This window comes from Scyliorhinus torazame, chromosome 22 (assembly GCF_047496885.1).
Source record: "Scyliorhinus torazame isolate Kashiwa2021f chromosome 22, sScyTor2.1, whole genome shotgun sequence".
Taxonomy (NCBI): Eukaryota; Metazoa; Chordata; class Chondrichthyes; order Carcharhiniformes; family Scyliorhinidae; genus Scyliorhinus; species Scyliorhinus torazame.
The window spans coordinates 98,590,339-98,614,538 of record NC_092728.1 but is presented as its reverse complement, the minus strand read 5'-3'; the positions used below and the strand labels follow the sequence as shown (position 1 = coordinate 98,614,538).

General features: G+C 47.4%; 1 protein-coding gene across 3 annotated transcripts in view; it reads right to left on the bottom strand.

The window, feature by feature from the left end:
* Positions 1-18,877, bottom strand: part of golga2 (golgin A2) — a 104,432-nt gene extending 85,555 nt beyond the window's left edge. For 2 of the 3 annotated variants that reach the window (XM_072488706.1, XM_072488708.1), the window contains exons 1-3: positions 18,753-18,877; positions 14,117-14,239; positions 9,978-10,064 (exon numbers count right to left, since the gene is read on the bottom strand). In XM_072488706.1, the coding sequence (XP_072344807.1) occupies positions 9,978-10,064; positions 14,117-14,239; positions 18,753-18,875 (333 nt within the window). In that variant the 5' untranslated portion in view covers positions 18,876-18,877. The remainder of the gene's footprint in view (positions 1-9,977; positions 10,065-14,116; positions 14,240-18,752) is intronic. The other variant, XM_072488709.1, reaches the window with a different exon arrangement.
* Between the last annotated feature and the right edge of the window lie 5,323 nt (positions 18,878-24,200).

The following is a 24,200-nucleotide window of genomic DNA, read 5'->3' as shown; positions in this document are numbered from 1 at the left end:
AGCACAGTGGTTCGCACTGTTGTTTCACAGTGCCAGGGTCCCAGGTTCGATTCCCAGCTTGGGTCTCTGTGCGGAGTTTGCACGTGCTCCCCGTGTCTGCGTGGGTTTCCTCCGGGTGTTTCGCTTTCCTCCCACAAGTCTCGAAAGACGAGAATTGGACATTCTGAATTCTCCCTCAGTGTACCTGAACAGGCGCCGGAATGTGACGACTGGGGGATTTTTCACAGTAAATTAATTGCAGTGTTAATGTAAACCTACTTGTGACACTAATAAACATTATTACTTCCGAACAACCCTGAAAGCTACCTGTGCCTCCACTTCTTCCCCAACGCCCCTTGAAAGCACACCACAATTCCATGACAAAAATGGACAACCGTGCCCACCCAAAAGACATTGTAACAACCAAAGATTAGTACTGAATGGTGCCAATCCATTAGAGGGGAGTTCTACTGAAGAGTCTTGGAAGAAAACACCTTCAAGTTTAAAATCCTGAACAAAATTAAAATGGAGCTGCATGTAAAAATATTCAAGTGGCAGGAAAGTCTCCTCAGTGAGAGATAATCCAAGTATCTCAAGGATGGCTGCAGAATTTCTCTGCGTCAGTATTAGTACACTTCAACTAAAAATAAACAGCACTGCTGATAACAGGCTATAGGATTGCATCAAGCATCAGGTTCACACCCATGCTACATTCCAAATCTTACACAACATTGGTTTCCTGTTCAGTGTGATTCGCGCTTCTTTTTCTAACCCAGTTATACAATTACATATAAATCCTGAATTTGCGCAACACCAATTTACCGGAAATGCCGGTTTTACGGACTTGTAATGATGACAGGATAAATATTGGGAGTTACTCAGGGTACAGTAGTTTAGATTCATTTTATAACTGGATTGCAGTTGCTCATCTGCTTTCCATAGTGGGTCGATTTATATTGGTTTTTGATCATCTTAAACTTGGTCAGCACTGCAGTACTTGTGTCAATCTACTAATTTCGAGTTTTATTTTTTCGGTCGACTGGGCTGAAGCATTCCCCCAAGGAAACAAAGTGCCGATTTTAAAAAAATGAGTACCCAATTAATCTTTTCCAATTAAGGGGCAATTTAGCGTGTCCTATCCACCTAGCCTGCACATCTTTCGGGTTGTTGGGGCGAAACCCAAGCAAACACGGGGAGAATGTGCAAACTCCACACGGACAGTGGCCCAGAGCAGGGATCGAACTTGGGACCTCGGCGCCGTGAGGCAGCGGTGCTAACCATTGTGCTGCCCACAAAGTACCAATTTTAAAGAAAATTCCTTTTTTTACTGAATAAACTCGGCCCCGGCATTTTGTAAAAACGGGATTTACCTGTTGGACAGTTATTTCAGTAGGGGCTGGTTTTGGGGCCAGTCGGGGCTGGTTTACTGGGTAATTATATTCGGGGATTTCAACTTTCAATTTCCCCAACATTAATTGGGATAGTCACATTACATGTATAGGGTTTAGAGGGAGCAGATTTCTTGAAATATATTGGAGAGAGATTTTTATATCAACATGGTGAAAGTCCAACAAGGGATGGTGCAATGACGGATCTAGTTCTGGGGAAAGAAGCCAGACAGGTGTTCGACATAGCAGTGCGACAGCATTTTAGTTATCATGACAACACTGTACATTTTAAATTTGTCATTGGGGGGGGGGGGGGGGGGGGGGTGCGCGTGCACCTATCCTACTCAATTCAAACAAACAAGTTTCCCTTCAGTGTTTCTGTTCCAAAACGCAGAAAGGATTTTAATGCATTGGCATTGTTGCAATGACATACCTATACTGCCTGCGATGGCTGCATCAGTTATAGAAATTAATTAACAAGCCAAAGTAGAATATCTACAGATAGCTTTCTTCCATTTTACACCACAGGCACAATCCAAAAAGCCATTTTGGGTTATTTTGACTCCCCTGACAAGCCTCACACCTTTACAGTGCCAGTAAACAACCTTCTACTTTCTTTCTCCTACTCGCCCTCTTCAAAGTATACTATCCCAGAACAACATGGGCCACGGTCAGGATGTGCCTCTATCATTTCCTCACTCTGCAAATCATTTTTCTTTCTTACCCCCAGATACATACCCACATCCCTTTTAAGAAGCCTCGTGGTTTCAGATTCCACCCTAACTTCTGGTAATGTATTCCATGGATCATGAAAGAGCTGTGATTTCCTCATCGCAACAGCTTTTACATTTACTTTGTAGCCATCTGGGATGGCCACTTCCAAAGGGAAAAATGGCCACTTGCAAAGAATCACGGGAAATATGGCCAATGCAGGATCCAGGCGAACTCAGAGCTTAAGTGTATATTTGCCACTAGATAACCAGACACGATCGAAACCCCCAGCCAATTTGCATTCTAATGGCCCATTTACCCACAACAAAAGACTGGTACTCAGGTATCAGATACAGACTCATCGGCGCCACTCCCTTCACCCAGGAAGCCCAAACAGCCACGGTCAATGACTGCTCAGGACACGCCCAGCCATCAAGGCACCTGCCCCTTTATTAGCCAAAATCGAAGCCTGCAGAATTATTGGGTCCAAAGCTAAGGACTGCCCAAAAGAGCACAAAGAATAAAAAGAGACACTGCCATGTGTTCAGCTTCTTTTGGCCCCGGCACACCGGCATTCTCTTGGCCCTGGCTTACACCTAAAACCAATTGCAGTATCATGAGCAGAAGCAAGTTCAAGACCAACGATCGCTACCAGACGGATGAGCCCAGCAGAAACAAAGTCACTTCTCCAGACACAGCCATGCAAAATCCGAACAAAGGCCTTGTTCCTCTGCATAAAGCCGGGTGCCTGAAGTGAAGTACAGATTGTTGTAGTGTTAGGTGTAATTTAGCTTGCAGTGTTTTATGTTGCATGTCGAAGTAATTCTGGTGTGTAAATAAACTATCATTGAACTTGAACTAACTAACTGGTTGTTTGGTCTTTGATCGATATCCGGTAAAACCTTGTGGTGGTATCATTTGATACCTGGCGACTCTGAAAAGCAATATCATCATTAATAACTATCAGTATCCAGTTAAAAAGAGTAACATTATTGGCAATGTGAATTGGCAACAACTTTACCTCAAGAAAATGAAATTGTTTTGAATGGGTCTACCAGATCCCCTAACCTTCTCTGCACTGATGAAAATATAGTCCCTTTACTCCAGAATCTCCTAATAGCCAAATCCTCTCACCTTACTGACTCGCTATTTCCTTCTTTGGCTTTGTGGCAATTCTGCCCGGTTACACTTCTGCATTTGGGACTTATTCTGCATTCAAGGGCTACAGAATTGCAAGGTGTTCATTGTAATGCTTTGAGAACTGCTAAGCATACCAATTACCAACAGAATCACTAACTTTTAAATTCCAGCTGAACAGATAAGATTAATGGTGACGGAAAATAATGATTTAAGTACTGCCAACTAGGTTGGTAACACCAAACGAGGTTTGATTATTCCAAAAGACAGAGATAAGCCAAACATCTAACACAAAGATGAAATTCCTCAAATACTGGTGATGCCTCTTCTCTCGGAGCTATTCCACTTCCAATTTGAGTTACAGGGCACGACAAACAGGTCATTAATGGTGACACTTGACTTACGGGTTCGGCGATGACCAGCTGAGTCGCACGTTTCGACAGCTCCCGGTGAAACGGACTTTTGGGCTCTTGATAGGAGCCCCAACGGCAATTTTGACGGCTAAAAACACTGTGCGGTAAACCAGAAGGGAATCCCCCCTGGATACGGATGGAAAAAGGAGGAGAAAGTGGCCGGATCCTTTAGAACAGCGGCAAGGAAGGCAAGCGAAAACCAAGATGGCGTCGGAAGGTGGCAGTTTAACATGGGGCCCTGAACAACAAGAGTTCTTGAAATGCTGTGTGGAAGAGCTCAAAAAGGAAATGAAGAAAGAGCTGTTGGCTCCGATACTACAGGCGATCGAAGGGCTAAAAGGAGGAACAAAAGACCCAGGAGCGGGAGCTTCGGGTCGTGAAGGCAAAGGCAGCCGAGAATGAGGACGACATACAGGGCCTGGTGGTGAAGACGGAGACGCATGAGGCACATCAGAAACAATGTGTGGAAAGGTTGGAGGCACTGGAGAACAACGCAAGGAGGAACAACCTGAGGATTCTTGGTCTTCCTGAAGGTGCGGAGGGAGCGGACGTCGGGGCATATGTGAGCACGATGCTGCACTCGTTAATGGGAGCGGAGGCCCCGGCGGGTCCGTTGGAGGTGGAGGGAGCATACCGAGTGATGGCGCGAGGACCGAGAGCAGGAGAAATTCCCAGAGCCGTAATGGTGAGATTCCTCCGTTTTAAGGATAGAGAAATGGTCCTTAGATGGGCAAAGAAAACTCGGAGCAGTAAATGGGAGAACGCAGTGATCCGTGTTTATCAAGACTGGAGTGCGGAGGTGGCGAGAAGGAGGGCGAGCTTTAATCGGGCCAAGGCGGTGCTTCATAAAAAGAAGATAAAATTTGGAATGCTGCAACCGGCAAGACGGTGGGTCACATATCGAGGGAGGCACCACTACTTTGAGACGGCGGATGAAGCGTGGACTTTTATTGTGGAAGAAAAACTGGAATGAGCGGGTTATTAAAAAGAACATTTGAACAAAGTGGTGGGGCGAATGTGGGGGGCGAAGAGGGGGGTTAAAAAGGGGGGGAAAGAGGAGTTTTATGTACTAATCCTGCGATGTGGTAACTTTTCTCTCTTCCACAGGTGGTGATGGGGGGAGGAGGGGAGGTGGAGGAGATGGGGCATTGGCCATTGGGGGCGGGGCCAAGGGAGAAGCGCGGGCTTGGTTCCCGCACTATGATAATCATGGCGGGAATAGAGAAGCAGGAAGGAGGGGGCGTCGCACGGTGCGAGCCGAGGTCGGCCAGAGTTTGCTGACTTCTGGGAGCAACATGGGGGGGGGGGGGTGGGGGAGAAAGAGTAATTACGCTAGCGGGGGGTGGGAGGGGGGAATTACTGGGTTGCTGCTGCTGGGGAGAGGGGGGAGCTGGTATGGGAGGGGATGGGCGGGGGGGCACCGCCTGGGGGAGATACAGCTGCGTGGGAACCGGGTGAGGAGCTGGAAAAAGGGGATGGCTAATCGATAAAGGGGGGGGGGGGGGGGGGCGGGTAGGAAGCCCCCCAACCCGGCTGATCACGTGAACGAGAGAGGGCTGAACGGGCCGATAAAGTGGGCACGGGTACTCGCACACCTTAAGAAACTTAAGGCAGATGTGGTTATGTTACAGGAAACGCACCTGAAACTGATAGACCAGGTTAGGCTACGCAAAGGATGGGTGGGGCAGGTGTTCCATTCGGGGCTAGATGCGAAAAACAGGGGGGGTGGCTATATTAGTGGGGAAGCGGGTAATGTTCGAGGCAAAGACTATAGTGGCGGATAACGGGGGCAGATACGTGATGGTGAGTGGCAAACTACAGGGGGAGACGGTGGTTTTGGTAAACGTATATGCCCCGAACTGGGATGATGCCAATTTTATGAGGCGGATGCTAGGACGCATTCCGGACCTAGAGATGGGAAAGCTGATAATGGGGGGGAGATTTTAATACGGTGTTGGAACCAGGGCTGGATAGGTCGAAGTCCAGGACTGGAAGGAGGCCGGCAGCAGCCAAGGTACTTAAAGATTTTATGGAGCAGATGGGAGGTGTAGACCCGTGGAGATTTAGCAGACCTAGGAGTAAGGAGTTCTCGTTTTTCTCCTATGTCCATAAAGTCTACTCGCGAATAGACTTTTTTGTGCTGGGAAGGGCGTTGATCCCGAAGGTGAGGGGAACGGAGTATACGGCTATAGCCATTTCGGATCACGCTCCACACTGGGTAGACTTGGAGATAGGGGAGGAAACAGGAGGGCGCCCACCCTGGAGAATGGACATGGGACTAATGGCAGATGAGGGTGTGTGTCTAAGGGTGAGGGGGTGCATTGAAAAGTACTTGGAACTCAATGATAATGGGGAGGTCCAGGTGGGAGTGGTCTGGGAGGCGCTGAAGGCGGTGGTTAGAGGGAAGCTGATATCAATAAGGGCACATAAAGGGAAGCAGGAGAGTAAGGAACGGGAGCGGTTGCTGCAAGAACTTTTGAGGGTGGACAGACAATATGCGGAAGCACCGGAGGAGGGACTGTACAGGGAAAGGCAAAGGCTACATGTAGAATTTGACTTGCTGACTACGGGCACTGCAGAGGCACAATGGAGGAAGGCACAGGGTGTACAGTACGAATATGGGGAGAAGGCGAGCAGGTTGCTGGCACACCAATTGAGGAAAAGGGGAGCAGCGAGGGAAATAGGGGGAGTGAGGGATGAGGAAGGAGAGATGGAGCGGGGAGCGGAGAGAGTGAATGGAGTGTTCAAGACATTTTATAAAATATTATATGAAGCTCAACCCCCGGATGGGAGGGAGAGAATGATGGGCTTCTTGGATCGGCTGGAATTTCCCAAGGTGGAAGAGCAGGAAAGGGTGGGACTGGGAGCACAGATCGAGGTAGAAAAAGTGGTGAAAGGAATTAGGAGCATGCAGGCGGGAAAGGCCCCGGGACCGGATGGATTCCCAGTCGAATTCTATAGAAAATATGTGGACTTGCTCGCCCCAGTATTGACGAGGACCTTTAATGAGGCAAAGGAAAGGGGACAACTGCCCCTGACTATGTCTGAAGCAACGATATCGCTTCTCTTAAAGAAGGAAAAGGACCCGCTACAATGCGGGTCCTATAGACCTATTTCCCTCCTAAATGTAGATGCCAAGATCCTGGCCAAGGTAATGGCAATGAGAATAGAGGAATGTGTCCCGGGGGTGGTCCACGAGGACCAAACTGGGTTTGTGAAGGGGAGACAGCTGAACACGAATATACGGAGGCTGTTAGGGGTAATGATGATGGCCCCACCAGAGGGGGAAACGGAGATAGTAGTGGCGATGGATGCCGAGAAAGCATTTGATAGAGTGGAGTGGGATTATTTGTGGGAGGTGTTGAGGAGATTTGGTTTTGGAGAGGGGTATGTTAGATGGGCGCAGCTGTTGTATAGGGCCCCGATGGCGAGCGTGGTCACGAATGGACGGGGATCTGCATATTTTCGGCTCCATAGAGGGACAAGGCAGGGATGCCCTCTGTCCCCATTATTGTTTGCACTGGCGATTGAGCCCCTGGCGATAGCGTTGAGGGGTTCCAAGAAGTGGAGGGGAGTACTTAGAGGAGGAGAAGAACACCGGGTATCTTTGTATGCGGACGATTTGCTACTATACGTGGCAGACCCGGCAGAGGGGATGCCAGAAATAATGCGGATACTTGGGGAGTTTGGGGATTTTTCAGGGTATAAATTGAACATGGGGAAAAGTGAGTTGTTTGTGGTGCATCCAGGGGAGCAGAGTCGAGAAATAGAGGACCTGCTGTTGAGGAAGGTAACAAGGGACTTTCGTTACCTGGGGATCCAGATAGCCAAGAATTGGGGCACATTGCATAGGTTAAATTTAACGCGGTTGGTGGAACAAATGGAGGAGGATTTCAAGAGATGGGATATGGTATCCCTGTCACTGGCAGGGAGGGTGCAGGCGGTTAAGATGGTGGTCCTCCCGAGATTCCTCTTTGTGTTTCAGTGCCTCCCGGTGGTGATCACGAAGGCTTTTTTTAAAAGGATTGAAAAGAGCATCATGGGTTTTGTGTGGGCTGGGAAGACCCCGAGAGTGAGGAAGGGATTCTTACAGCGTAGCAGGGATAGGGGGGGGCTGGCACTACCAAGCCTAAGTGAGTATTATTGGGCCGCTAATATTTCAATGGTGAGTAAGTGGATGGGAGAGGAGGAGGGAGCGGCGTGGAAGAGATTAGAGAGGGCGTCCTGTAGGGGGACTAGCCTACAGGCTATGGTGACAGCCCCATTGCCGTTCTCACCGAGGAACTACACCACAAGCCCGGTGGTGGTGGCTACACTGAAGATTTGGGGACAGTGGAGACGGAATAGGGGAAAGACTGGAGCCTTGGGGGGGGTCCCCGATAAGAAATAACCATAGGTTTGCCCCGGGGGGAATGGATGGGGGATATGGAATGTGGCAAAGAGCAGGAATAACGCAACTGAAAGATCTGTTTGTGGATGGGAAGTTCGCGAGTCTGGGAGCGCTGACCGAGAAATATGGGTTGCCCCAAGGGAATGCATTCAGGTATATGCAACTGAGGGCTTTTGCGAGGCAACAGGTGAGGGAATTCCCGCAGCTCCCGACACAAGAGGTGCAGGACAGAGTGATCTCAAAGACATGGGTGGGGGATGGTAAGGTGTCAGATATATATAGGGAAATGAGGGACGAAGGGGAGACTATGGTAGATGAACTAAAAGGGAAATGGGAAGAAGAGCTGGGGGAGGAGATCGAGGAGGGGCTGTGGGCAGATGCCCTAAGCAGGGTAAACTCGTCGTCCTCGTGTGCCAGGCTAAGCCTGATTCAGTTTAAAGTATTACACAGGGCGCATATGACTGGAGCACGGCTCAGTAAATTTTTTGGGGTGGAGGATAGGTGTGCGAGGTGCTCGAGAAGCCCAGCGAATCATACCCATATGTTTTGGTCATGCCCGGCACTACAGGGGTTTTGGGTGGGGGTGACAAAGGTGCTTTCAAAAGTAGTGGGGGTCCGGGTCGAACCAAGCTGGGGGTTGGCTATATTTGAGGTTGCACAAGAGCCGGGAGTACAGGAGGCGGGAGAGGCCGATGTTTTGGCCTTTGCGTCCCTAGTAGCCCGGCGCAGGATATTGTTAATGTGGAAAGAAGCCAAGCCCCCGGGGGTGGAGACCTGGATAAATGACATGGCAGGGTTTATAAAGCTAGAGCGGATTAAGTTCGTTCTAAGGGAGTCGGCTCAAGGGTTCACCAGGCGGTGGCAACCATTCGTCGAATACCTCGCAGAAAGATAGATGGAATGGAAAAAAGGCAGCAGCAGCCGCCCAGGATCGGGGGGGGGGGGGGGGCGGGGTTGTTAATATATACTGTATAATATGTATAGGTCGTTGCGACAGATAATTATATATTGGACTGTTAAATTATATTTTTGGAGAGTGTTACTTGTGATAAGGCAGTTCCCAATTAGGGTTAGTTTTCATTTTTGTTATTTATTATTTATTCATTTTTTGTTTATAAAATAGGTCATTGTTATTTGTGTTGTTATAATATTGTGTAAAGAATGCACAATGTACTGTGTTGGTTGACCAAAAATTTTCAATAAAATATTTATTAAGAAAAAAATTAATGGTGACACTTAAAAGGGTAAGAATTTTTCCCATTAAAAAATAAGAACACTTGTAAACAGAAGCAATGTTGAATCTTGTGCTGCCCACCTCTCAATGAACTGCGTTGGGCTGGCGAGTACTGAGACGAGCTGTTGCATCTCCAACCAGGGGAAAGAGGTGGAAATCAGAGGTATAGACACACTGGATAGTCAGTTACAGTGGGAGACCTGGGAAGAGTTACCAAGCTTTAGGCTCCAGGTGCCAGGCTAGGCAGAGGAATAGGTGCTAAAATGCACAAAAAAAGGAAACTTTCTTCAACGTATGTGCGCAAAACAAAAACTATTAATTGGACAGCTCTTTCAAGGAGCTGGCATGAGCACAATGTGGTCGGTTTGTCTCCTTCTGTGCTGTGTAATTCTATGACTCATCATCACCACTGTTGCACACACCAATTTGAATAAAGAGCAACTTCACACACTGAACAATACACCAGTGGAGCAAAATAGACCAAAGGCACACAGAAGCAACACCAGCTTCCGAACATAAACTTACAGGTCACAACAACAGGACGTAAAACCTTGCTTAAAGTATGATTGAAAGCAAGCAGGCAGAAGCAACGTCAAAAAAAAAAAATCACCCAGTAAGCAAATTGCTTCTCCCCCTCCCCCATTCTCCACTCTCACCAAAACAAAACGCATGCAACGGTAGCAAGACAGCCAAACAAATAGATTACACATCCAAAGCTACCTCACCTTCAGCCTGTCCAATGAAGGCAGTTTTACCCCATTGGATTTACTGCGGTCTGCCACCAGCACCTTCAGAATGTTCTGCAGGGGCATCTGAACAGTAGTGAAGAGACAGGGATAACTCAGAGAAAAAGGGAACAGGGTGAAATGATAGTGTCCAGCAAACAAACTGAAGCCAAGATTAAACGAAGCAAGTGACACACTCTACAATCTTACTTTCCTGCAATCGCACGGGCAGGATCCACCTGTTTATAATGCATTAAAAAGATATTGAAGGCATTTATTTAATGTTTTATGAATCGGATTTCAAAAAAGGCAAGATAGAGCTCTGAGCACTGTTAACTCTCCATTTGCTGAGCAGGCAAAATTTAGAAGAGATGTCTCAGATCATTCAAATTCACCAAAGATGTGCCCAACGGTTCAGAACCGAGAAAGCATCCCAACCCTTTAAATTAAGAGGTTAAATAGGCCATGCTTACGGTGCTAGTATGATAACCATGTTGTACCTTTTTAATTGCATTAAAGAGGAGCCGTTTTTCAAAATAAATGAGAGAAACTTTGATCTCCAAAGATTCGCTAAAAGCTCTTTCAATAAACAGTTGACAATCTTCAAATTTAATAGCCTATATTCTATCTTGTCAAAGCCATTTTAAAACCAGCAACACATTCAGATTCAGCTACAGAAATCTTTGCAGCTGCGATGCTTCACTTGGGGCAAGCATAAGCCGGAATAAAACATCCTGAAGCAACGGAATCCACTTCTGTTCGATAAAAACATTACCAAATAGTAGCAATACTTTTGAAGGTGCAAGCTTATATTTTGCCAGTAGACTGACTTGAGAGACAAGGTCAGCTCCCTAACTATTCAGACTTCAAAGCTTGAATCAACTAAGCAAACTGGGAAGTCTGGTTGGGGTCCATGCAAATTGTGCCAAAAGCCAATTGTGTGTTCCTTCCTAGCTTTAAGCTACACTATCTACTTTAACACTTGGCTTCACTCTACACAGAACAATGGCATTCAATATATGCCATGACGTGGAGATGCCGGCATTGGACTGGGGCGAGCACAGTGAGAAGTCTTACAACACCAGGTTAAAGTCCAACAGGTTTGTTTCAAATCACTAGCTTTCGAAGCACTGCTCCTTCCTCAGGTGAATGCTCCTTCCTCAGGTGAAATATATGGTTATTGCCCATGCAAGTTTAAACAATACTTGCAAATAAACCTGGGAGTTAACCTCATCATTCTGACTCAAGGAAACTAACTAAGTAATTTCCTGCCCTATATGATCATTAAATTATTAAAATAAAATACTCCCACAGTTATTCCTGTTTACTTTTGTGCAATGCTGTTCCTTCGGACTGTGTTCACAGAACAGAAAAGGAACTCATTTTAAAAATCAGCCTCTCATAATCCGATCGGGGAGATATCTTTAACTTTAACTGAACAGTGAATATTATATTCAGCTTTAAGTAATCCCTGCAGGAAGAAGAAAGGCTGCATGATAGATCACATTCTGGATGCTCATCCGTTTAAAAAGATATCACTCCATCACGTGTGCAACATACAAGCTGCAAAAGTAATGCACGGTAATCCGTGTGCTGGGTGTGTAATGAACACATTATTGACAAAGGTAAAGCCTTTCGTATATTATTTTATGATTTTAGATTTGTGCAAAATGAATTGCAGCCCATCCCCACATTGATGTGGAACTTCCGAGACCCCAAACACAAAAAACAAGCACCTGTTAAAGTATAAAGCCTAATTTATAGGGCAACTCTATTAACTCCAGAAATTAAAACTCTTATGGATGAGTATCCATCAGAAATGGTTCTTCTCCCATTTAGCCTCCAGAGTCCAGTGAGTTTGGGGGATGAGTAACTGAGCTAGAAGCAATTCACATGATCAATCGCTAGTGGGTGGCGCAGTGGTTAGCACTGCTGCCCAAGGCGCTGAGGACCCAGGTTCAATCCCGGGTCATTGTGCAAACTCCACACGGACATTCTCCCCATGTCTGCGTGGGTCTCACCCCCACAACCCAAAGACGTGCAGGGTAGGTGGATTGGCCACACTAAATTGGAACAAAAAAATTGGATACTCTTTAAAAAAAAATTTTTTAATACGCTCGCTCATCTTGTTTAGCCAGATGCGAACCATGGGATAGTGGATAGGCCATAACTGCCTTTGGTTTAAGAAAGGGGAAGAGAAGAAAATTAGGCAGCCCCCCGGGCCCCCCCCGAACTGCCATGTGTGGATGGCAGGCAAAGGCACAATTAAGTTCCACTTTCCTCACATCCCTCCCCACCCTCACAAAATCAATTAAGATATCACCTGTGACCGTCAAGGCACACAAATTGCCAAGAATTACTATTTGAACTAAGCACCGGAGGCGAAGGCCAGCTCAGTACTGCACTCCAGCAAAAGGTCAACACATTCAGGCTGGTAGGGGAGAAATGTGGCAAGCGAAGTTAATATTTAGAAAGAGTGCTATTTCACACCTACAAATCTCAAACTTGTACTGCAGTGGTGATGTTTATTTTTTTGGCACTCAATTTAAACTGCATCTAAGATCACTGCTAACCAAGGGTAGCTTTACAGCAAGTGTGAAAGCCCTATCGAATTCCGTTTTCCCATCAGGTGACAAACACAATATACAAGAGGTGGAATGTACATTACCAGCACAATCTACTTGTTTCATGGCTGTTCTATTAAATGGCTCTTGCGTAATCTCCAGGGTTAGACTGTTAGTAACCATTCACAGCCGACAGTAGACAAATCTCATTCAATAACACAAGTTCTTTCACCTCAGAAAAGTCGACGAGGGACGGAAATTAAGAATTTTAAAGGCTGAATAGCCTAGCCTTGGGGCATCAGGCAGGTCAGACACCAGCCTGGAATTGCTGTTGCTGTAAACCCCTATTCATAACCTTAAATGAAGGAAACCCTGCATTTCAGAAAAGGAGAAGATGTGACAGCAGGAAGAGAGGCTGAATTCATCTAACAAACCGCCCATTTTATCTTTTATCGGCATAATTGCTATCCTCACTGAAATGAGGCAGCATTTAATTATCCAATTACATATAACAAACTCCAATGGATACTAGGTTTCTGTTTTATGTGGGCACCGGAGGTTGGGATGTTGAACAAAATTGCATTGCCTTCAATCTACCCTGATTTGTGCAGAGGAAAGTAGGACAAAGTCGGGAGGTTTATACAGAAACAAATCAAACGGCACCAGCCACATGATTCATCAGTGCAACTTAACAGCAGCGAATGCATAAATGATTTATTTTTCAAAATACATCTAATGCATATTTAATCAATCATTTATGAATCACTTCCACAAATGGTTCTACCGGTAAAGGTACTGTCCAACCGAACCATGGAGAGAAATGTTCCCAGGTTCAACTCCCATTCTCCATTGAATTAGCTGCTCTCAGTTGAGTTGCAATAGGGACTCTATTCGCCTGTGCTTGAAAGGAAAAACTTAAGTGGGTGTCAATGTTGGGACCTCACACCCATCTCCTTCCCTCACCCAACTCAAAGCTACAATGTTCGCGATTTAAAAAAACACTCATAGGACAAAGGCCATTTAGCAGAACGACAAGACCCAGGACAGTTAGTGGTTTTAGAAGGGAAAAGGAATAATTAAAGTTGAAAAAACACAGTTGCAAGAAAAAATATATATAAACATATTCAATATATTTTAGGTTTTGTGGCATTTTCAGAAGGGTTTAAAGGGCCATCTCACACGAAGGCAGTCAAACAGCTCACTCATTAAAGTAGTACACCTTAGGAGCATGTGGTCTGAGCAACTAACTCATGCTACAGGAAAGCTCTCACTCCAGAAGTGCTAACCACTGTTACAATTATGGTAACTTTTAAAAAAACAGGAGCTGCTTCACAAAAGGGTGGAAACAAACACAAACCAGAATGCAAATTATTTGGAAAAAAATCTATCAACAATGCATACAGGTGCCAAAAAGTAAAAGATTAAGATTTTCATTTTGTGCTGGACATGGCAGTGAAGGTCACCGTGCAATATTTTGGATGAAAAAGACGTTAAGGAAATGCTGTAAAAGTGTAACTATGGATACTTGTACAATTAGAACTCCATCTGATGCCTTGTTAATCCAGAGGAATTTACCTCACAAAGTTCGTTGTTATGCTCGACAGAAGTTGCTGCGGTTTCAGAGCCATCATTTGATGTCTTCTTCTTGGCTCCGGAAGAGGCCGAAGGAACCACCTTTTTCTGCTGGAATTCCTTCAACTTTTAAGAAGGAGAAACATAATTTAACATATCAAAATGGTTTTGTGTTCTGCATGGGAAATAGTTTAACCATAGAGATTTTTTTTTTTTTTTAAAAGTCTTAACTCTAACAGAGACTGAAGACCATCACTCCACTACAAGCTGCTTCCAACAAGGAACTCATCACAGGGGAAAGCTCAAGTTTGGATTCACACGAGCACCAAAAGCATTTTAAGGGCATACTATTCCAATATTTGTAACAGCTGCCATCTCAGGATTACAAATCAACCATTCGCTGGCACTGAGGTCACTCTTGCATTACAAAATGTAACCAGTGCTGGCAATCTCATTCTCAGATTGTCAGCCTCGCTATACATGAAGAGCATTTCACAGTACAGCTCAAAAGGATAAAATGAAAGAGTATAGTGATTACAATTAAGAATAGACACTGTGGCATGACTCAAAGTAGCAGTTATGTTATCCCCTTGATGTCACTCCAATGGCCAACTCATGCTCCTATTTCTTACCAAAAGCTTTTAATACTTAACAGGAGGCTGCACCACCTTTGCTGATCAAATATATTATACCTGTCAGCTAATCAAAGAAAGTCATAGAATTCCCTACAGTGTAGGAGGAGGCTATTTGGCCCATCAAGCACTGACCCTCCAAAAGAGCACTCTACCTAAGCCAATCCTCGTCCCCGCAACCTGTAAACCCAGCTAACCTTTGCACACCTTTGAAATGAAAGAAAAAAATGAAAATCGCTTGTCACAAGTAGGCTTCAAATGAAGTTACTGTGAAAAGCCCCTAGTCGCCACATTCCGGCGCCTGTTCGGGGAGGCAGTTACGGGAATTGAACCATGCTGCTAGCCTGCTTTCAAAGTCAGCGATTTAGCCCTGTGCTAAACAGCCCCTTCCAACTTCTTGCTATTTCTAGATGCTAAAACGGGACCGTGGCTGTACACAATCCTTAAAATGGCCGAATATTAGGGAGGCACGGTGGCACAATGGTTAGCACTTTTGCCTCACGGCGCTGAGGACTCGTCTCAGGTTGGATCTCAGCCCCGGTCACAGACGTGTGGAGTTTGCACATTCTCCTCGTGTCTGCGTGGGTCTCACCCCCACAACGCAAAGATGTGCAGGCTAGGTGGAATGGCTATTTTTAAATGGTCAAGCAGGTCTTTCTGCAACCACAGGACAAAATAAGTTCCGTGGCAGTTTCAGGAAAACTCTTGCCTCACTATTTCCGAGGAGTCATTATTACCTGCAGACTGCACAGCCCAACTTCAAAGAGAGTTGAAGGCAATTTGCATTTGATAAGCCAGGCTTGCCAACAGGAGACAGAGGGTCAACTAAGCCAAAAGGCCCCTCAAGCCTTGGTTCTTTACAAACCATACAGCTGAGATCTAGCCAAAATCCAAGTGATTGTCACACATCCTTTGATGAAGACCTGGTGGGGTGATGGGGGTCATGTGGCCTAGGCCTCTGGAACAAGTAATATCGACTTGCTGAACTGAACACCTTAGCATGCCCTTTAACATCCGGCTAGCAGGCCACAGAAAGGAGCTCTGCCCAGGTTCAACACCGAGCCCAATTTACACCACTTCTGATGGAAGTTGTGCCATCACCTACAAGATTGATCATCTCTGCATGCCTTGTGAAGTCAACACCACAGGAAAAGGGAACTCTATAGGGCAGCACGGTAGCACAATGTTGTTGCATAGCTCCAGGTTTGATTCCCACTTGGGTCACTGCCTGTGCGGACTCTGCACATTCTCCCCGTGTCTGCGCGGGTTTCCTCCGGGTGCTCTGGTTTCCGACCACAAGTCCCGAAAGACGTGCTGATAGGTAATTTGTCCATTCTGAATTCTCCCTCTGTGTATCCAAACAGGCGCTGGAATGTGGCGACTAGGGGCTTTTCACAGTAATTTCATTGCAGTGTTAATATAGAACTCTGCACCTACCCACTTCCACCCTACTCCCGTAACCCAATAACCCCATCTAATCTTTTTGGGCACTAAGGGCAATTTATCACAGCCAATCCACCTAACCTGCACATCCTTGGACTGTGGGAAGAAACCGGAGCACCCGGGAGGAAACTCTGGAACTCATATGGACCAGTATTTATTTTCTGCACTTTCTGTACTGTAAAAACTTCTCTATCCCTCACTTTACTGTGGAGTGTGGAGGCAAATCCTTCGTCCCACAGTTTTGAGTACATGCAGATAAACTAACCCTTTGAGTTCATTGTATCTTACGTTTGCTATGGGGCTATTAATAGAAACTTGAATCACACAAAAACCAACGGGCTTGGAAAATATGCCACTGCTTATAAAAAGAGGGAAATAAATCAAAATACCGTTCCATTTACCGATGGGCATGAGAGGAGAAATGAGTACCGTTTAAATAAAACCCTCGCTCTCCTGTTCACAACATCAACTTCCAAAGACAACTAATTCATTAAGACCTGAATTGTGAAGCAACGCAGACACAGTTATCTGTTATTCTGCACTACCCACCATGAACACAGATGATTTAAAGTTGTTGTTCAATCTGTCAGGAGTTTACAGTATTCTAGGTGACAAACCCACTATTTCAGTGATCCAATAAAGAGCGGAATCTTGCTGCCAGAAATATGGTTGGTATTTCAGGAATCTGGGAGATTTTTTAAATTGTATCAGCCAATGAGATCAATTCCCAACACTGATAACATGCCAGGTCTAATCATGTGTACGAAAGCTGGGGGGAGAAGAGGAAGAGAGAACCTGTCCTGACTACTGAGACACTCCTAATGCCAAAAGAAAGTGAAGCAGTAATACAAGCACTGAAAAATATAAACAACTCTGTTTGGAAAGAACAAACTTGCATTTCTATGCTGCCCGTCACAACCTCCAAGCCCTCAACAAACATCAGGAAAAAAAAGATTAGCTGCTCATTATCTCATTGCTGTTTGAGGGAGTTTGCTCGGTGTAAAATTAGCTGCAGCATCTCCTACATTAGCGACTACACTTCAAAACATATTGCAATGGCTGTCCTGAGGTACTGGAAGGCGCTAAATAAATACAAGTCTTTCTTTACAGACAACAAATCGCTTTTGAAGCATGGTTCACTGTTACTTTGTACACGAAAGTATGTACATGAAAGTAACAGCCAGTTTGGACACAGGCTGCCCACAAACAAGGAGAAAATCTCCTGTTGACAATGTTGGCAGCAATTAATCCATAATCTTGGTCAGTTGAGTGTGCCATATGTGCAGGCACAGCTAGTATTTAAGACTTTCCGAGATCGATACAAGTTTGTCTTATCGGTTTGTCTTTTATGGAATATACTACCTCCCTGTGGGTCATAACATGTAAACAGAGATTGATAACAACCAGTAAGAATAGACCTATCCCCAGAGTTCAATTGGTTAAAGCCAGCAGCTTTACTTGCAAAGAATAACACACCCACTATCAGTTTACACAGAAACACCGACTGGAATGGTTAGCCAGTTAAACAGGCAGGTCATCTCCACCAAGGGAGCCAGGCTGGTGAATTCAAACAGCAGTAGTAGCCCGAGGTCATGCAGGTTTCCTTGGCTGAAGGGATTCTGCCACAGAAAACAAACTCCTCTCATCAGGTGAATCACTCGGTGACCCCCCGACCCCCCCCCCCCCCCCCCCAAGAGACCCACTCCTCCCAGGAGGACAGTCACTGGACCATCAGGCAGCACAGGTTTCTGATAAAATTTATAGCATCACCCTTACACCAGGTCCCCCAAATGGACATAAATCTACTTCACCTCCCCCCCCCCCCCCCCCCACACCAAATTAAATTCTACTGAATCATCCTACATCAATACTTGATAGTTTTACTGCACTCTTCAGATTTAAATCCTAGCTAAATGCACAACTACAGACGTCAGATCAAACATTTGCAAGCAAAATGATGTGTGCCACGGGGGGGGGGGGGGGGGGGGGGAACCAGCATCCGAGAGGCGGAACTCCACCCGAACCTCAGGCCTCACCGGGGTCAGGGCTCAGTCCAGTTGGTGGGGCAGAGGGGTGAACTCAATGGCCCCTGGTGGGTCCCAGCAGAGGAAAGTTAGAGATCTCCCGGCAGGGACACTGCCTCAGCTCCCATTCCCTCCCTCCCCCTGTCGCTGCTTCCCAGGACGGAGCTGGCCTCCTCCCTGACACTTCACACAGCAGCTCCTTGTCAGTCAGGAGCGTTGAAACGTCCCGAGGTGGTGGGAAAGTGGGCAGCGACCCCCGCCGGCTGCTGCCAACCTGCCCGGGAGAAGAGGAGGAGCAGCAGGAGGCGAGCGGCCTCCCTCCCTTCCCCCCGGGCGGCGGGGTCACCTGCCGACCCTGGCCTCGGGAGCGAGTAGGCCGCAGAGTCCTCGGACTCGCCTCAGTCCCCACCCTCCCCAAGGCGTCGGACACCCGACCGCCGCAGAGAAGGGGAGACGCCTCCACAATCTGCCGCGGGGCCTCCGATCCTTTTCCCCCGCGCGCTCCCTCAGCAGGTCTTTGCCGCCCCCTACCCTCCTCACCTTCTTCTTCGCAGCCGCCAGCTTGGCCCGTCTGCTCCCATCGGCCATGGTATCCGGCCCCGCACACGTCACCAGCCAGCTAGCTGACTCCGCCGGTATCCCGGCCTGCACCGGCGGCGTCATGACGTCAGGCGGACCTTATGAGGCAATGGCGCAAGGGGGCGGGACTGTGTCTCTGACGTTATCGTCCCTGCTACTTACCATGGCAACATACAAAGCTAAACTTAGTAATATAAAACAGTAAAAAATAAACCCATAGAATTGTTTAACTAATAAACTAGGGGGGGGGGGATCAAAATAAGACAGTCACCAATAAGTAAAATAACTATAAACTAAGGGGCTATAAATATAAAACAGTTAAAAATAAACTCATACAATTGTTCAACTAATAAACTGGGGGGGGAATCAAAATAAGGCAGTCATCAATAAGTAAAATAATGCATTTTAAAAACTTTAAACTATGGGGGTATAAACATACTTTAGTCACTAATAAATCCCACAGCGATTGAATACAGGAGAAACATCTTCACCCAGAAAGCAGGGAGAATGCAGAACTGACCACCACAAAAATAGCTGAGGTGAAAATAACAAATAAACATAAACATTCCCCGGGGAGGTCAAAACTGTATCGATCACAGTATTAAATATGCTCAGCAATGGAGCATCAGCATCTCTCTGGGGTGCAGAATTTCAAACCTTTTGAGTGAACACATTTCTGCAAATGTCAGTCCTGAAATTTCCATATCCTGAGGCTGTTATCCCCGTGGTTCTGGATCTCCAACAAAGAGAAACAATCTCTTACAGTCCACCCTTTTGAGCTCCTTCAGAGTCCTAGGACAACCTACCCTCTCACAGATACATTTAAGGGAAAACATGTGAAGGAGATACTGAGTTGTCATTTCCCCTGGCTGGAGAATCTGGATAAGGAGTTACTTATTCAGGACTTAGATGAGCGGAAAGTTCTTCACTCAAATTCCCACCTAGAGGATTATGGATCCTCCATCGCTGAATATTTAAGGCTGAGATAGATCGGTTTTTGGTCCCTCACGCTCTGACAAGACGTGGAAAGCGGTTGCATAAGTGGACCTAAGATTGCTCATAATCTTATTGAATAGTGGAGCAGGCCTAATGGACCATATTGTTTTCTCCTGCTCCTAATTCTTATAAAAACAAACAAAGGGTATAATGAGCAGGTTGCTGGGTATTGGATAGGGTGAGGCAGGAAGTGGATTGAAGGGAAAGCAACCTGACAATCTATCACAGAGAGACTGTTATAACCTGCCTACTGACGATTGGCTGGGGACTAATGATTATCCCACAATCCTATGGGAGTATGAACTTCCCCAATGAGGGGGGGGCGGAGAAACTCCTACTATAAATAAGCTGGCCAGTCCAGGAACCAAGAAGAAGGAGAAGGTAGCAAGGGAAGTTACTGCTACGACTATGTATATATTGTTATAGTAAATAAACTTTATTATTTTGTATCCTTAAAACGCGTGCTGGATTCTTTGGGGCCTTTACAAAACTGGCGACGAAGGTAAAAGTGAATAGCTGTCTACACTGCTGAAGCCACCTCCCTGGATTTTTGTTGGATACAGGTTGGAAGTTGTTTTCTATTATACCATGCCTCTGTACGGATGTTTGGATATTTTTGATGCTGTGCTGGAAAGCTGGAACCAGTACACGCAACGGATGCGTTACTATTTCCGGGCAAACAATATCACTGAAAATGAGCGCCAGGTGGTCGTATTGCTCACCGCCTGCGGGCCGCATACGTTTGGGGTGATTAGGAGCCTTACGTACCCAGCTGTGCCGGACACCAAAACGTTTGACGAACTTGTGAATATAGTGGGGCAACACTTTAACCCAACCCCGTCCACGATAGTCCAGCGTTACCGGTTTAATACCGCTGAGAGGACCCCTGGAGAATCCTTTGCCGATTTTTTTTTTTTTTTTTTTTTTTTTTTTTTTTTTTTTTTTTTTTTTTTTATCCAGGCTACGCGGGATTGTGGAATACTGTGACTATGGTGAGACCTTGTCAGAAATGTTATGCGACCGTTTGGTTTGCGGTATTAACAATGCGGCCACCCAGAGAAAGTTGTTAGTGGAGCCAACATTGACTTTTCAACAGGCAATACAAATAGTCTTGTCCCGAGAGAGCGCAGAGCGAGGAGTACAGGAGATACAGGGAATGGAAGTGCATGCCTTGGGGCGAAACCCTTTCTGCCCAAAAACGTCCCCCCGCACTCCTGCGGTACCTTGGGCGAGGCAACGACCAGACCGACGCCAGTGGCCATCGGACATTCCTCCCCGAAGGGAGCCTTCTCCAGAGCCAATGGATGAGGAGCCATGTCCGTGTCAGACTTGTAGGCGCCGACCCTGTCGCGGACGGCGGTCCTGGGGACGCCAGAGGTGCCGTCGTTCTGACCGAAACTGGGACCAGCCCAGGGGCCGTAACTGGGACCAGCCCAGAGGCCGTACCTTCCATGTGGATGAACCTGCGGCGACCACTCCTGAGGACGTGGAGACGGAGGACGACTGCCTGCAGCTGCATTGTGTGGCAGCTCCCCGTGTGGCCCCCATTAAGGTGACCGTACGGGTCAATGGCCACCCGCTGGAGATGGAGTTGGATACTGGCGCAGCGGTCTCCGTGATCGCCCAGAGGACATTCGACCGCATCAAGCAGGGTATACAGACCCTTACACTAACTGACTCACAGGCCAGGTTGGCCACCTACACGGGGGAACCACTGGACATTGCAGGAACTACAATGACCCCTGTTGTCTATGGACGCCAGGAGGGGCGTTTCCCACTTATCGTAGTGCGTGGCCATGGGCCCAGCCTGTTGGGTCGGGACTGGTTGCGCCATTTGCGGTTGCAATGGCAGCACATCCTCCAAACAGTTTCTGGAGGGTTGACTGAGGTGCTAGGACGATACCCAGAGGTATTCCAGCCTGGTCTGGGGAAAATAAAAGGGGCCGTAGCCCGTATCCAAGTTGAACCAGGAGCCACACCGCGCTATTTCCGGGCGCGCCCAGTGCCTTACGCTTTGCTCGAGAAGGTAGAAGGGGAGCTCACTCGTTTGGAGAGTTTGGGTATTATCAGGCCTGTCCGTTTTGCTGACTGGGCAGCACCAATTGTGCCAGTAATGAAGCCAGATGCCACAGTTCGCTTGTGTGGCGACTATAAACTTACAGTGAATACAGTTTCCCGACTCGACCGATACCCAATGCCTCGCATAGAGGATCTCTACGCGAAACTTGCAGGCGGACTCATTCACAAAATTAGATATGAGTCACGCCTACCTGCAGTTGGAGCTGGACCCTGCCTCCCGACCATATGTAACAATTAACACACACTGGGGCCTGTATGAATATACACGGTTGCCCTTTGGAGTATCCTCTGCCTGCGCTATTTTTCAACGTGTTATGGAGGGCATTTTGAGAGGTTTACCACGTGTGGCTGTCTACCTAGATGACGTGTTGATTACAGGGACGTCGGAGCAAGAGCATTTGGAAAATCTGGAGGCTGTCCTTAAACGCCTTTCGGAGGCTGGAGTCCGTTTACGTCACACAGTGCGTATTTCAGGCAAAAGAAGTAGTCTACCTAGGTTATCGGGTGGACCGCGAGGGTCTGCACCCCGTCGCAGAGAAGGTGCGTGCAATTCAACATGCCCCCACCCCGACTGACACTTCGCATCTTCGTTCTTTTCTCGGTCTCGTAAACTATTACGGGAAGTTCCTCCCCAATCTGGCAACTACGCTGGCCCCCTTACACCTGCTGCTAAAGAAAAATCACACCTGGGTTTGGGGTCAGCCGCAAGAAACCGCTTTCCGGCGGGTAAAGCAACAATTGTCGTCGTCTGGGTTACTAACCCACTATGATCCGGGAAAGCCTTTGCTCGTCACATGTGATGCATCCCCGTATGGTATTGGGGCTGTCCTGTCCCACAAGATGGAGAACGGGGCCGAGCGACCGATAGCTTTCGCCTCCCGCACATTGACTGCAGCGGAGAAGTACGCGCAGATCGAGAAGGAGGGCCTGGCAGAGGTTTTCGCGGTGAAACGCTTCCACCAGTATGTGTACGGCCGCCATTTCACTATCGTGACTGATCATAAGCCCCTGCTGGGACTCTTCAGAGAGGATAAGCCGATACCGCCCATTGCTTCTGCACGGATCCAGCGCTGGGCTTTGTTGCTTGCTGCATATGAGTATTCTCTGGAGCACAAACCAGGTACGCAGATAGCAAATGCCGACGCACTGAGCCGATTGCCTTTATCGACCGGCCCCATGTTGACCCCCACGACCGGTGAGGTGGTCGCAACCATAAATTTTATGGACACCTTGCCTGTCACGGCATCACAGATCCGTGAGTGGACCCAGACGGAGCCAGTCCTGTCAAAGGTTCGGCACATAGTCCTGCATGGTGGGCAGCATAGACAGCTCCCAGGCGAGTTACGGGCATTTTCCTCCAAGCTGTCAGAGTTCAGCGTGGAAGACTGCATCCTCTTGTGGGGGACGCGTGTGGTTGTCCCGGAAAAAGGCCAGGAGCTGATATTATCAGACTTGCACAATGGGCATCCGGGCGTGACCAAGATGAAAATGTTGGCCCGGAGTTATGTCTGGTGGCCAGGCCTCGACACCGACATTGAGAAGGTGGCCCAAAACTGCTCCATTTGCCAGGAGCATCAGAAGCTTCCGCCAGCCGCGCCCCTACATCACTGGGAATGGCCAGGGCGGCCTTGGGCACGCTTACATGCAGATTTCGCAGGCCCTTTTCAGGGATCCATGTTCCTCCTACTAATTGACGCCCAGTCCAAATGGCTGGAGGTGCATAAGATGCAGGGGACAACGTCCTGCGCAACAATTGAAAAAATGCGTTTATCATTTAGCATGCATGGCCTCCCCGAGGTGCTGGTCACGGATAATGGCACTCCATTCACGAGTGAGGAGTTTGCTAGGTTTACAAAGATGAACGGCATCCGCCATATCCGCACTGCCCCTTACCACCCGGCTTCAAATGGGTTGGCAGAGCGTGCAGTGCAAACATTCAAAAGAGGCCTAAAGAAGCAGTCTTCCAGATCAATGGACACGAGACTGGCTCGGTTTTTGTTTACGTACAGGACCACCCCCCATACAGTGACTGGGGTAGCTCCCGCAGAACTCCTAATGGGCCGGAGACTTCGCACCCGCCTTAGTATGGTCTTCCCGGACATCGGCGCAAAAATACGCCGCACACAAGACCGGGATTGTCTCAGCATCGTCCGATTCGGCAGTTTGCGCCCGGTGACCCAGTATTCGTGCGGAATTTTGCTGGTGGTGCCCAATGGGTTCCTGGGGTAATCTTTCGCCAAACGGGCCCTATATCGTACCAAGTGCAAGCCCAGGGTCGTCTCCAGAGAAAACATGTAGACCACGTCCGGTCCAGAAGATCATCCCCGCAAAAGA